This window comes from Gorilla gorilla, chromosome 2 (assembly GCF_029281585.2).
Source record: "Gorilla gorilla gorilla isolate KB3781 chromosome 2, NHGRI_mGorGor1-v2.1_pri, whole genome shotgun sequence".
Lineage (NCBI taxonomy): Eukaryota > Metazoa > Chordata > Mammalia > Primates > Hominidae > Gorilla > Gorilla gorilla.
In genome coordinates, this window is record NC_086017.1 from 160,894,050 (window position 1) to 160,908,679 (window position 14,630).

A 14,630-nucleotide genomic window follows, 5' to 3' on the forward strand; every position below is an offset into this window, starting at 1 on the left:
GGTGTGGTGGCTGATGCCTGTAAACCCAGCACTTTGGAAGGCCAAGGTGGGAGGATCACTTGAGGCCAGAAATTCAAGTCTAGCCTGACCAACATGGTGAAACCCCATCTCTACTAAAAATACAAAAATTAGCAAAGTGTGGTGGCATGTACCTGTGGTCCCAGCTACTTGGTAGCCCAAGGCATGAAAATTGCTTGAACCTGCGAGGCAGAGGTTGCAGTGAGCAAGATTTGAGTCACTGCACTCCAGCCTGGGTGACAGAGTCAGACACTGTCAAAAAAAAAAAGAAAGAAAGAAACCAAGTTATATCCAAGAAAAACCAGCCTGGGGGTTAAAACACCCCAGGATAATTTATAGAGTGACTTCTGTTGCCATAAGTGATATAATTGTTTAGAAAAAATTACCTGAGTGAAAATTCAAAACTCTAGATTCCAGATCTGGCTCTGACACTACCTGTATGACTTCTAATAAGTTGTTTTTATGTTATAACCATAGCCTCTTCGTCTGTAAAACTGGTATTTTAATACTGCCCTTCTGTGCCATGCAGGGCTGTTATGATGCTCAGATGAACTAATAAATTCACATTAAAAATTGATTTTGATGATCAAATGAAACAATAAATTAGAATTAAGCAAACAGCAGCATTTACATTTTATAGGAGCAGATTTTATGCTCCTATAAATTCACAAATAATCATCTTAAAAGCCATTCATTTAATTTAACAAACTTTATTAAGCAATTCCTTAAAGGTTCAAAGATATGCTATGCTTTGGCAATTTGTAGATGAATAAAACAATGTCCTTGCCCTCTAGGAGGTGTCAGAAAAGTGAGGGAGAAAGATAATGAAGTAATTTCCATACAGTGTGATGAGTAGCAATACTTGGAGAATGAACAAAATGACAAGGAAGCATAGAGAATGTACATTAACTCTGATTTAAAAGAATCAGGCTGAGAATAAATGTCCCATTATATCCTGTGCATGTTAATACTAATGCTCTACAATTAGATTTACATTATAAATATATACAGTCTTAATGTCACTTCATGCTATCTTACTTCCAGGGTGAATGTGAACAAATAATAAATACTCAGTATTTTTTTCAATTGATGCTGGTAGAGAACAAGGCTTCATATCAATCATCCCCTCACATTCTCTCTGCATCTTTCTATCCCCCTCCAGCTCATATGTCTTTCTTTTCTCTTATATTTTCCCATTTTTTTTCTCCTTCTTAGGTATTCTAGCCCAGAATCCTTGCACAGCATATTTCCTTAGCTGTGTTTCAATGACACATAAAAAATTATCACCCCCTGCAAGGAATTACAGCTCAATTCACTACACTGTCAAGAGGACAATAACGTGGTGACAAGCCTCACTTACACCAGCCACCTTCTCATGACTCTAAAGCTGGCACCAAATGCGTGAATTAGCTCCTGACATTTTAAAAAATTATTTTAATTCATTTAAAAAATGTATTATAAATGCAAACAGAAAAGGGTACAGATTTTTTAAATACTCATTGTTGAATCTTCTCAAATTAAACACACCTATTACTCCAGAACAAGAAATAGAATGTTACAACACCCCAGAATTTCTGCTGTGCCTCCTGCCAGTCACTATCATCTCTTGTTTTCTCTATAGTGAACTAATACCTATACACATGCTGCCTTGCAACATCCCTGTAGAATCATCTATGTGTGTGAATGCGTGTGTGAGTGTCTGCACGTGCATGTGTGTGTGTTTGTATTAACCTTTGTGCCCCAACCCAGCAATATCTAATTGGGAACTCAAAGGCATTTTTTAGAATGAGCCTTAGATTTTAGGTGCCTCTGACTGTTTTACCAAAATCTATCTTATAATCATCTTAGTAAATTGCCTCAAAAGTATAAAATATTTAGAAAAAAACTTTAACAGAAGATTTGCAAGACCTATACACTAAAATTTACAAAACTTTGCTGAGAGGAATTAAGACTTGAATAAATGGAGATATATACCACCGATACAGAAATATATGTCATGGATTATAAGATTTAATATTATTAAAATGTCAGTTGTGCCCTATCAGAATAATCCCAACAGGGTTTTTTTTGTTTTTTGTTTGTTTGTTTGTTTGTTTTTGTTTTTTTTTTTAGCAGTTGCAAGATTTAGTAGAGTGAAAACAGAGCTCCCATACAAAGGGAGGGGACCCAAAGAGGGTAGCCATTGCCAGCTCGAATGCCTGGGTTTATATCCTGATCATTGTCCCTCCCGTTGTGCTCTCAGGCAACAGATGATTGGCTATTTCTTTACCTCCTGTTTTTGCCTAAGTGGTATTTTAGTGAGCTCTCTTTACTATCTGACTGGTCAGGTGTGAGCTAAGTTGTAAGCCCCGTGTTTAAGGGTGGAAGTGGTCACCTTCCCAGCTAGGCTTAGGGATTCATAGTTGGCCTAGGAAATCCAGCTAGTCCTGTCTCTTAGTCCCCCCTCTCAACAGGAAAACTCAAGTGCTGTTGGGGAGGTTGGCCAACGACCGCTCTAACTGCTTCCTGCTGAATTGGGGCATAGTAGGGGTTGTGCAGTTGAGATTTCCTTGGGAGGGGTGCCTTTGATGTCATTAACATCGGAGCACAGGCTAGCAGGCCAGTCCAGGGGTCTGCGGTAGATTTTAGTCATGGACTGCATCTGGGGCTCCATTTGAAGAATGATTTGTAGCTTTACAGCTTCAATTCTGGAAGAGACAAACTTAACAAGGAGGTTAAAGATACAGGGATTGAAATGTGTGGACTGCAGTGCACGGGATTATTTCTTTGGCACACTTCACAGGCCCTGACTATCTGCTTGACAGTTTTGAAAAGGCCTGGTCCCATAAATAATGATTTGGCCATCTGATGGGTGCTATCAATGCCTAAGTGAAAGGTTTGGTGAAAGGTTTTAAGTGATTTCCATTGGCTAGCTGCAGGCTAAAGTATTTTCCCTTCTTCGGTGGCTAGCCATCCTGAGGGGAGGAAACTATGTGCTCTTGAGGTTCCCCATTCTATTTCTCCTGCTGAGTACTGGGGCTTGGTTTCCTGGAGGGTATTACCCCATACTAGGGGTCCTTCTATAAGCATTTTTAATGGAGGGTCCTGCCTTGCAGCTCTTTTGGCTTCAATATCCGCTTGGTGGTTCCCTTCTGTTTCCCTTTCCTTTTCTTTCTGATGACCCCGGCAGTGTAAGACTGTCACCTCTTTAGGTTTCTGTACAGCCAATGATAATCTCTTAATGGCTTCCTGATGTTTGATAGGTGTTGCCTCAGAAGTTAGGAATTCCCTTTCTCTCCATATTGCTGCATGGGCATGGAGGACTAGGCAAGCATACTTAAGAGTCTGTATATATATTTACCCTTTTTTCTTCTCCTAATTCTAGTGCCCGAGTGAGGGCTATTAGTTCTGCCAGCTGAGCACTAGTTCCCGGAGTGAGGGGATTACTTTCAAGTATTCCATCATCACTGACCACTGCATACCCCACTTTTCAAAGTCCTTTTTCTACAAAGGAACTTCCATCAGTATACAAGTTGAGGTCGGGATCTGCCAAGGGAACCTCTAAAAGGTCCCCTTGGGCAGCATAGGTTTGAGCAATTACTTGTTGACAGTTATATTCTATCTTTTCTTCATTGTCTGGAAGAAATGTGGCTGGGTTAAGAGTTGTACAGGTGTGCAGTCGCAGCACTGGCCTTTCAAGTAATAGAGCCCGATATTTAAGCAAATGGTTGTCTGACAGCCACAAGTCTTCTTTAGCAGTGAGTATGCTGTTCACATCATGAGATGTCCACACAGTAAGATCTCTTCCCTGTATTATTTTAACTGCTTCAGATACTAAGACTGCTACTGCCACCACTACCTGTAAACAATGAGGCCAACCCTTTGCCAGTGCATCAGTTTCCTTGCTCAGGTATGCCACAGGTTGCAGGCTTGTCCCTCGTACCTGTGTAAGGACTCCTAGAGCTATTCCTGTTTTTTCTGTGACATATAAAGAAAAGTTTTGCCCAGATGGCAAGCTTAACATTGGGGATTGGGTTAGGGCCTTCTTTAGTGCCTGGAAAGCCACTTCTGCTTCAGGTGTCCATCTTACTAAACGGGTATTGGCTTTCTGAGTTTCCTTAATTAGTGTATATAACGATCTGGCTATTTCGCCATACCTGGGAATCCATATTCGGCAGAAACCTGTTATGCCAAGGAACCCTCTTAGTTGCTTTAGGGTTTTGGGATGAGGATAAGCCAGTATAGGCTGGATATGTTCCTCGCTGAGGGCCCTGGTACCTTTGGATAATTTTAGCCCTAAGTATTTAACCTGCTGTGAGCAGAGCTGAGCCTTTGGTTTGGAAATCTTGTAGCCACAGGTAGCAAGGAAATTTAAGAGTGCTTGGGTGGCTTGATGGCACAAGGTTTCTGAATGGGCGGCTAAAAGTAAATCATCCATGTACTGAAGGACAAGAGTGTCCAGGTATGAGAATTGGCTTAAGTCTTGGGCTAACCCAACAGGCTTTTAAAATAGAGAATGACAAGTTTATTTTAAATTTTATATGGAAATGCAAAGGACTAAAAATAGCCAAAACAAACTTGAAAAACAATAACAAAGTTGGAGGATACATATTACCTGATTTCAAGGCTAATTAAGACATAGTAATTAAGACAGTGTAGTATTAGTATAAGGACAAGTAAATAAATCAATGGAACAAAATAGAAAGTCTGGAAATAGATCTGTACCTATATTGCCAATTGATTTTCAGCAGAGATGCTAAGCAGAGATTCAGCAGAGATTTTCAGCAGAGATGCTAAGGTAATTCAGTGAGGAAAAGGAAAGTCTTTTCAAAAATTAATCCCAACCCTTACCACACATCACTCACACAAATTTGAGATAGATTATAAACCTAACATAAAATTATTGAACTTCTAGAAGAAAATATAAGAGAATATCTTCATTACATTTGAGTAGGCAGAGTTCTTTTTTTTAAGATAAGAGTCTCACTCTGTTGCCCAGGATGGAGTGTAGGGGCACCATCTTGGGTCACTGCAACCTCTGCCTCCTGGTTCCAAGCGGTTCTCCTGCCTCAGCCTCCTGAGAAGCTGGGATTACAGGCATGCGCCACCATGCCTGGCTAATTTTTGTATTTTTAGTAGAGACAGGTTTTCATAATGTTGGCAGGCTGGTATCAAACTCCTGACCTCAAGTGATCCGCTCACCTCAGCCTTCCAAAGTGCTGGGATTACAGGCATAAGCTACCACATCAGGCCAGGCAGAGTTCTTACAGAGGAAATAAAAAGCATGAACCATAAAAGAAAAAAATGATAACTTCTACTTTATCAAAGTTAAAACATTTTTGTTTATCAAAAAACATTATTAATAAAATGAAAAGGTGATCCCACAGACTGGGAATAATAAGCACCATATATCTATATCTATATATATCTGATGAAGAACTTGTATCATAAATACAAAAACTCCAACAAGCCAATAATTAAAAGATAACCCAATTTTTTAAATAGGCAGAAATTTGCATTGATACTTCACAAAAGATACACAAATGGCCAATAAACACATGAAAAGGCATCCAGCATTATAGTCATCAGGAAAATGCAAATTAAACCACAATGATAGGCCATTTCAAACCCCCTAGAATGACTTAAAGGTAAAAAACACTGATGACACCAAGTGTGTGAAGCCACCAGACCTCTTGTACATTGCTAGTCAAAGTGTTAAAAATCATAAAGCCACTTTGGAGAACTCTTAGGTAGTTTCTCATAATGTTAAATGTACATTCACCCTATTATCCAACAATTCTACTCCTAGATACTTACCCAAAAGAAATGAAAGCATGTCCAGAAAAATGCTTTTTACAATAATGTTCATAGAGCTTTTTTTATAATATGTCAAAACTGGAGGCAACCCAAACATCCATACAGTCCATACACCATGCATTATGTTGCATCCATATAATCGAATACTATTTAGTAATAAAAAGGAATGTATGGCTGGGTATGGTGGCTCATGCCTGTAATTCCAGCACTTTGGGAGGCCAAGGGAGGTGGATCAGTTGAGGTCAGGAGTTCGAGACCAGCCTGGCCAACATGGTGAAACCCTGTCTCTACTAAAAATACAAAAATTAGTTGGGTGTGGTGACATATGCTTGTAATCCCAGCTACTCAGGGTGTGGGGACACACCCTTGTAATCCCACCTACTCAGGAGGCTGAGGCCAGAGAATTGCTTAAACCTGGGAGGTGGAGGTTACAGTGAGCTGAGATCGTGTTGCTGCACTGCAGCCTGGATGACACAGTAACACTCTGTCTCAAAAAAAAAAAAAAAAAGAAAGAAAAAGAAAAAAAGGAATGTACTACTGATATGTGCAGTGATGCAAATGATTCTTAAAACATTAGGTTGAGCAAAATAACCCAGACACAAAAGTGAACAACTGCATGATACCAGTGATTTGAAAATCTCATCTACGGAGCTAGAAATCAGAATAGCAGTTACCTAAAGAAGTTGGGATTGACTTAGGAGCTTGAAGCAACTTCCTGGGGTAACAAAAATGTTCTATGTTTTGACTGGGATATTTTTCAAACCCATTGAATCTTACATTTAAGATTCATGCAATTCATTGCATGTAAATTTTAACTCAATTTAAAAAATTAATTGGAAGCAATGTTTTAGCAGAAGTTCAAAAGATGTCTGAGATCAGCTTTAGACCTGGATGGTATTTGTTAACTTTCTTAAGAACTTTCCTTAAATAGAATTTAAAAATTTTATTTATTTTTAAATATGTTCTACATTCATATGGCTTAAAAAACCAAAACACATTTTTTTAGAAAAAAAAAGAAAAAAAAACAAAAGAACTGTAAAAATTCTCACTTCCTTGTTTTCCATTGTCTCAGCTCCCCTACCCTGTGGACAACTACTATTCTAAGTTTCTTCTGAATCCTTCCTCATATTCTTTATGCAAAAATAGCACTAAAGTTTCACTTAGTGTGATGAAGTCCGAGAAAACATGGTGTTAAATATCCTATTAAAAGTTATGTGGCATTATAACTGTTGCTAGAGATGATAACATTAGAACTGTTATTAGAAATGTTAACATTAGAACTGGACATTCTGTTTGATCAGGTCTTTGTCCAAACTGAGGTTGTCATGACTTTTCAAAGCACAATTTCTAGAGAGTTTTCACATGCTGTCAGACCTCCTCGGGTAGTCAAGTTAGAAATGCTCTTTTTGGCCAGGACTCTTGCTATTTCTAACTGCTGAAGCCATCGTTTCTCTTTAAAGGCACTGCAAGAAAACAAGATATAATTTGTAAGGAGGTCTGATCTTGTCTGCATACATAGCTGAAAAAGGATGGAAATCTTCAGGTTGATTTCTTAGCTAGGGCTAGTTTGTCTTGTCACATAGGTAGATGTGAAATAGAAACAGTAATCTTTCTAAAACAAGTTCCCTGTGATGCAGTGAGAATGATATTTTCTCAAGGCAATACTAAAAACTTAGAATCCACAACTAGAAACAGAAAGCCACTCAATATCATGTAGAATTCTCTGGGTTGAAACTTTTTCTCTCTCCTCTCTAGATATTCCTATACATCACATATTCCCTGGCCTCTTCTCTTTTCTCCACTTTCTACCCCTACGAACACACATGAGGATTTTTTAATTGAAAAGATATTAGGTATTTTGATAGTCTTTAACTAAAATGCAGAGGAACTTAATGTTTTATGATAGTTATTCTCTGGCTATATACTAATAAAGACTTGCAGATTTGAATACGATTACTCTTTGTAGGATGCAAATGTGATTTAATACAGAGGTGTTTTACATCCCCTTAAATGTTGGGGTCCTCCAAGATTCTATCTTTGGTCCTCCTCTCTTTCTACACCCTCATCCTAGGAGTCCTCATTTACTCACTGTTTCAATTCTTTTATCCATGACTCCTTGACCTTTCTTAAAAGTGGCATATCTCCAATTAACAAATAAAAATATTTATCCCATAGATACTTCTAATTTAACATATCTTTATCTTCTTCCTAAACTTGTCCCACTTCTGTTTCCTTGTTCTAACACTTCGATTTTGCTATCCTCACCATCTCCAAAGCTAGAAACGAAACTAAATTTCTTCTTTCTCTATTTCCACACCCAGTCAGTGACCAAATTTTGTAGATTATTCCCCAGAAATATCTCGTGTATTTGGCCTTTTCTCTTTTCCCTAACTACTGTTGTTCTAGTCCAGGTCTTTATTTTCTCTTATTTCTCTTTTTGCAGCTTCCTAAATTTACTATAGTCTTTCCACATCTTTCCAACGAGTCTTCCATACATCTCTATCAGATTTGTCTTCAAAAACAAACAAAAACTGATTATGTAACTTACTTCAAGAAAAAGAACTTCTATGAGCTTCCCACCTACCTCCTACCCCATGGAAGGGGCAATAAGAAGCAAAACTCTTCACTTGGTCACACAAGATGTTTCTTAGTGTAGATGCGGTCTACTTTGCCAGTCTTATCTCCAGCCAGTTCTTCCTTATTGCCTAGGATGACTTTTGCAAATCCACGTACCTTCCTGAAAATTCAATTTCTTGCTTGCTGTTTCACAAAACAGTGCCTTTGACCATGTTACTAGCTCTGCCTGGATCCTTTACCTCACCTCTGCCCATGTTGTCTGGCAAAGTTTGGTATTTCTAAAAGGCTTTCACTCAATCTATTAGGAGTAACCCTGTATAAAAGTACCATAGTGTTTCCAACATTTGAACCAGGTCCATGTCTGCCTGATTCAACTTCTTTGTTCTAGATTAACTTCTTGCTTTACCTCAGTGGCTGTGTCTTTCTGTGCCCTCTAAACTGAGTTAACCCATCCATGCAGCCCATAAAATTAGGTGTTAAGTCTTAAAGAAATCATTCAGGCACTTTCAGCCTTTCCCTGTATCCCACCAGACTTAGTTTGAAGTCCTCTCCTGTTCTGATGCATATCCTTGCTCTTCCTAGGCTCAGAGCCTATCCTGATTCTCTCCCTGGCATTTGAAACCTGGCTTTTCTGCATTCATTCAAAAACTGTTTACCTTAAGAAAAAGATGCGTATTGAGCACTTACTCTATGGCAAGCACTATTCTATGTGCTGGAGATACAAAAGGTGATTAAAACATACAAGATATGCCTTTTTAAATAAAGAATAAAAACAAAGAGCTGTACTTGTATCCAGAGTACAAGAGCCCATCAAAGCTCATAACATTTGAGATTATCATCTATTCTCAGTCCACTCAAACTCTCAGCCTTCTGGATCAATCCCTTACATTTGAATCTTTACTTAACTGGACTCCCAGGTCACATAAACCTCTCTGGAATTGGACAATGAGCAATAAGGAAGGCTATTTTCTAGACACACCTTACAGATATTCTTTGACCTGTGTCAAGCCTATACTGACTTCTAGGCTGAGGAGTGAGACTCTATGTGACCTTCTGGCCTCAGTGACTGTCTACACCAGCCACATTTACTCACCAACCCAAACCCACATTAGCGCTTGATCTGTGTTAACTGCATAATGCCATCTTGGAGTCAACCCTGAGAGGTTTAGTTTTATGAATCTAAAGGTAGGAGTTCCTGAATGACATGTGGTCCAACAAGTACTTTCACATGATGCCAGATGACTTGTCTGCTTTGGGAGACTCCCCTTTCTGTAAAACAGGAACATCTGATGGTCACTTTACCCACCTGATCCCTGGGTCAGCATCATGAAGGATTACATTAGGTTCTTCCCCATTTCCTGGCTATGACACCAGCTTGGTGATGGTGCATGTAGCCATCAAGATAGTGTCCATCCATTCCTCATGTTTGTGTCTTTGTGGTACAAGAGCTGCACTGGTCATTTAGAGGGGTGCTCAGACCACCTGACTGCCTGCCTTGACTGTCTACTTCAGGTAGATGTAAGTGCTTTTGTGACTTCTATGAGGAACTTGAACTCGATCAAGAAGACTGCAGGGTCATGAGATTGTAGATCTCTCCTTCCTTTCCACAGCCCACCAACAAAGGAAGGTGGAACAGATCCTGGGAAAGATTCAGTGGAAAGGGGGCAGAAATGGATGGGAAGTGGAGGGTGTGAATACAGGCAAGAGAAAAATATTGGGAAAAGAGAAATGGAAAGAGGATTTGCTAGGAGTAACACTGCCAGAGTAAATGTGCGGTCAGACTGACCACCACTCCCCCTATGGGTCTCCCTTCTGCATTAATCCCTTCCTTCCTTTCCCTTCCTTCCTTCCCTCCCTCCCTCTCTCCCTCTCTCCCTTCCTTCCATCCTTCCTTTCTTCCTTCCTTCCCTCCCCTTCCTTCCTTTCCCTTCCTTCCTTCCCTCCCACGCTTCCTCCCTCCCTTCCTTCCTTCCTCCCTCCCTCCTTTCCTCCCTTCTTCCCTTCCTCTCTTTCCTTCCTCTTTCTTTCTTTCTTTCCTTTCTTCCTTCCTTCTTTCTTTCTTTCTTTTTCTTTCCTTCCTTCCTTCTTTCTTCCTCTCTCTCTCTCTCTTTCCTTCCTTCCTTATTTTCTTTCCTTCTTTCCTCTCTCTCTTTCCTTCACAGAATAACACTTTAACAAAATGTTTTCTCTAGAAATTTCTTTCTTGACCTTGAAATTGCCACTCATTAATAATTCCAATCCTTATGAAATGTAGCTACAAAAAAAAAGCACACTGGTAGTGTAGTCTCTTTTAAAAAGTGTTTTGAAATGTTTACTAAAGCTAAACATAAACTTATCCTATGACCTGGCAATTCTATTCCTTGGTATAGAGTCAAGAGACGTGAACGCAGATGTCTACCAAAACTCATATGCTAGAACAATCATGCATTTTTATTCAAAGTAGCCCCTAAATTAGAAACAATGTAAATGTCCATCAATAGGAAAATAGATAAATAAATTAGGATATGGAATACTGCATACAAATGGAATACTACATAGAAATAAGAACAATCAATACATGCAAAAACACTGATGAATCTTATAGGCAATGTGTTGAACAAAAAAAGCAAAATATCAAAGGTATATGCCATATGTGCCCTTTATATGAAGTTCAAGAACAGGCTAAAGTAATCTTCGGTGACAGAGATGAGAATAATAGTTACATCCGGGAAGGATCATGACTGGCAAGGGGCATGAAGGAAATTTTAGGGGGTGCTGGAAATAGTTTGCATCTGATCTGAGTAGTGCTTGTATGAAAACATAAAAATTCAACAAGCCATATATGTGAGATTAGTGGTCCTTATGGATTTTACTATATATTTCATAACTCATTTCCTCCCCAAGAAAGCACTGTATACAACAACAGACACTGTCAGCTTTTCTCATCTAAAACCACACACACACACACACACACACACACACACACACACACACCTTAAAAACAGATGATTTTTCATGCACATTTCCATTCTGCTGGGCACAGCACTGGGCTATAGTAAACACTTACTGAATGTTTGAAAAATAAACTCATTTTTAGCATGTATCTGTTGATAAAACAAATCAATATTTCCTTTCTTGTTTACAGCCTTATTTTAAGATGGACTATGTAGTTTTTTCAATTAATAATTTTCCTAGTATATTTCCAGAATTTTTGGTGATCTCTTTTTATACATTCTAGTCAGAGATATCTCACAAATTACGAAGATTGAGACTATTAAGCTATTAAGTGTCTTCCTCTATTGTCAACCTCACTCTGTTGGATATTGAATTTTGCGTTTTACAGCCCAAATTACTCTTACCACAAGGTGGCAACAACCTAACTGAAATAAAGTTGAGCTGAGCTAAAGACCAGTACAGAAAAGCAAGTAAAACAATCTATCCTTGTTTTTTCTTTACTTCTCATTATATTGAGTAAAGGGAAAAGTTGCTTGTAAATCTATATTTCTAACTGTAAAATTTGCATCAAATAATACCTCATAAGTAATGGATGGGATCTGAGCTCTAATCAGAGAGTTGTGTACCTTAAACATCTAATTCCGATACACTTTCTTATCTCTTTAGATGTGCTAAGGATTACCTTTTAACTCACTGTAAATATTAATGTCAATTCTAGCACCCTGTCCAATACAGATCTCACCCCATATGTGTATCTTGCCTAGTAAGTCAATTCAAGTCTTTAATCATTCAATTTGTCATTAATGTGTTCCTTTCTTTCCTCCCATTTTCATTACCATTTAGTTTTCTGTGACACTTTTGATGTGTCCCTCCCATATTTCAGTTTTCTCTCTTTCCCCTCTAATTACAATTAATGTTTTATTAGCTTTAGAAGAAGAAGAGGAAGAGAAAGAAGTGGAAGAGGAGGAAAAAGAAGAAGCATTAGCAGGCTAGGCACAGTGGTTCATGCCTGTAATCCCAGCGCTTTGGGAGGCCAAGGTGGGAGGATCGCTTGAGCCCAGGAGTTTGAGACCAACCTGGGCAACATGGTGAGTCCTCGTCTCTACAGAAAAAAAAAAAAATCAATCAGGTATAGTGGCATGTGCCTGTAGTCCCAGCTACTTGGAAGGCTGAGATGGGAGAATTGCTTGAGCCTAGGAATTCAAGAATGCAATGAGCTGTGATAGCACCACTGCACTCCAGCCTGGGCAACAGAACGAGACCCTGTCTCAAACAAAAAGAAAAAAGAAAAGCAGCAGCAGCAGCAGCAGCAGCAGTAAGGGACCTTGAGAATTGATACAATTCTTTCTACTGTGTTTCTTTCCCTCCTGAAAGTTTGAGGAGTAAAGTACTGCACAGATTGGATTGGCCAATAATATTAATTCATTTTGTCCTAGTCATGAGGCTAAGATGAGGTCCTTGAAGCTGGGTATTGATGCATTGGAACAACTTGTATTACTTTCAGTGGCATAGTAGGGCATTATGGACCATTCCTTATCCTGGACCTTCCTTATAAAAGGTTTGCTGTTTGTATGTTTAAGGGGAGAACATTACCTTGCCGCAGCTAAGCAGTAGATTGCGTTCTCCCTTGGAGTCTTCCCACTGTGCTCTAAGAAAGATGAGAAGGAGGACTTCAGTAAAAAGTCAGCACTGGGTGTTGCATAGAAAAACGATGGATGTGAATATCCCACTCTTGAAACTGGAGGGAGGGGGACTTGGGGAAGATATCTGTTTTTTATGAGCTTTTCTTTTTTCCTAGCTGTGGCAGTAATTTTTTTCTGATTTTGTTGTTTATGTTTTTGTAATTCAGAGAATGTACTTGCATTCACCAGTGGATGAAATTTGAGGGCTTGTTTTCTTGTGTCCGGCTGTGAAATTGCCAAAGGATTGACAGGTTTGCTGCTTGCAGTTTGTTTGCTGAGAGATGGTATCTTGAACACGATGCTTTGTGAGTCGCTGTTCCCAGCCTTATGCCAGCTCTTGGAGGTCATTTTTGGTTTGGTGAAACCATCCACCATCACAGTGTCTCCAACTTTTGCCCCAAAGACCCTTGCTCCACAAAACTGGCTTTTATGAAGACTGTGACTCTGAGCTCTGAGGATCCATTGTTTTATTTTAATATAAATCCTCATTGGGACTGAAATTTTTGGAAAAGAAACTGTGGACCACATTTTACTGAGCAAATATAATACACAGTCTTTATGCTTGTGTTTGAACACAATGGTCAGGGGAGTTTGTCCTGCTGCATTTTTGCATTCCAGGCACAGCACACTGCAGTTGACAAAGGCCCTCAGAATCAACAGTTGGCCTGCTTCTGCAGCTGCATGAATGGGGCATTTAGAGACATCTGCATGAAGGGCTTCATGGCACCATGCTCGATAGGGGTGAACACCGACTGCCTCGTGGGGCCGCGCACCCTGTTTCAGGGCCCATTCAGTGAGTTCAATGTACCCACAAAAAGCAGCAATGTACAGGGCTACCCTTTTCTGATACCTAAATGAGTGAAACAAGTGGGGAGGGGGTGTTTAGAAAATCAGCAAACAGACAAATGTAGTTACACTAAATGCTCATGAAATATTCTAGTTGAATGTTTATTTCTTCTTAACTTTTACCTTAAAATATTTTTAGAAAAGGCATATAGTGACATACAGGTTAAACTGCACAAGTCCTGCTTATACACATTATCCTACTATGCACGTGTAAATAGTTTCCTTGAAGTGGTCATCTTTCTTATAAAAATTAAATCCTCAGGAAAAATATCATGCATGGGGAAATACAAGGAGCTTTTAAGTCTGACCATGTACGTTCTCTGAGCTCTTAGATTTTATTTAAAGATGAAGTCAAGTATAGATGGTCAAGCACATGAACACTAGAGTTAAATTGTTACAATTCAATACCCAGTTCTGCCCTTGCTATTTGTGTGACATGGGGCAGGTTTTCTTCCTCCATGCCCCCTCCGCAGACAGAGTCTTGCTCTGTTGCTCAGGCTGGAGTGCAGTGGTGCAATCTTGGCTCACTGCAACCTCCACCTCCTGAGTTGAAGCAATTCTCCTGCCTCAGCCTCCTCAGTAGTTGGGATTACAGGCACGAGCCACCACACCTGGCTAATTTTTGTATTTTTTGTAGAAACAGGAGTTTCGCTATGTTGGCCAGGCTGGTGTCGAACTCCTGACCTCAAGTGATCTGCCCACCTTGGCCTCCCAAAGTAATGGGATTACAGGTGTGAACCACTGCGTCCAGCCAACATGGGGCAGGTTTTCTGATCT

The 14,630-nt window shown here is 39.5% G+C and overlaps 2 protein-coding genes across 3 annotated transcripts in view; one reads left to right on the plus strand and one right to left on the minus strand.

The window, feature by feature from the left end:
• The window catches only part of RNF13 (ring finger protein 13), a 214,982-nt gene that overhangs the window by 1,985 nt on the left and 198,367 nt on the right, over positions 1–14,630 (plus strand). Inside the window, exon 2 of one of the 2 annotated variants that reach the window (XM_055382967.2) lies at positions 12,251–12,413. The exons of the other annotated variant lie outside the window; for it this stretch is intronic. The gene's annotated coding sequence lies outside the window, so the exon portion shown is untranslated. The remainder of the gene's footprint in view (positions 1–12,250; positions 12,414–14,630) is intronic. 2 annotated transcript variants of the gene reach the window in all.
• The window catches only part of ANKUB1 (ankyrin repeat and ubiquitin domain containing 1), a 31,917-nt gene continuing 24,179 nt past the window's right edge, over positions 6,893–14,630 (minus strand). Inside the window, exons 5-6 of the mRNA XM_055382970.2 lie at positions 12,919–13,857; positions 6,893–7,277 (exon numbers count right to left, since the gene is read on the minus strand). Of these exons, the coding sequence (XP_055238945.1) occupies positions 7,148–7,277; positions 12,919–13,857 (1,069 nt within the window). The 3' untranslated portion in view covers positions 6,893–7,147. The remainder of the gene's footprint in view (positions 7,278–12,918; positions 13,858–14,630) is intronic.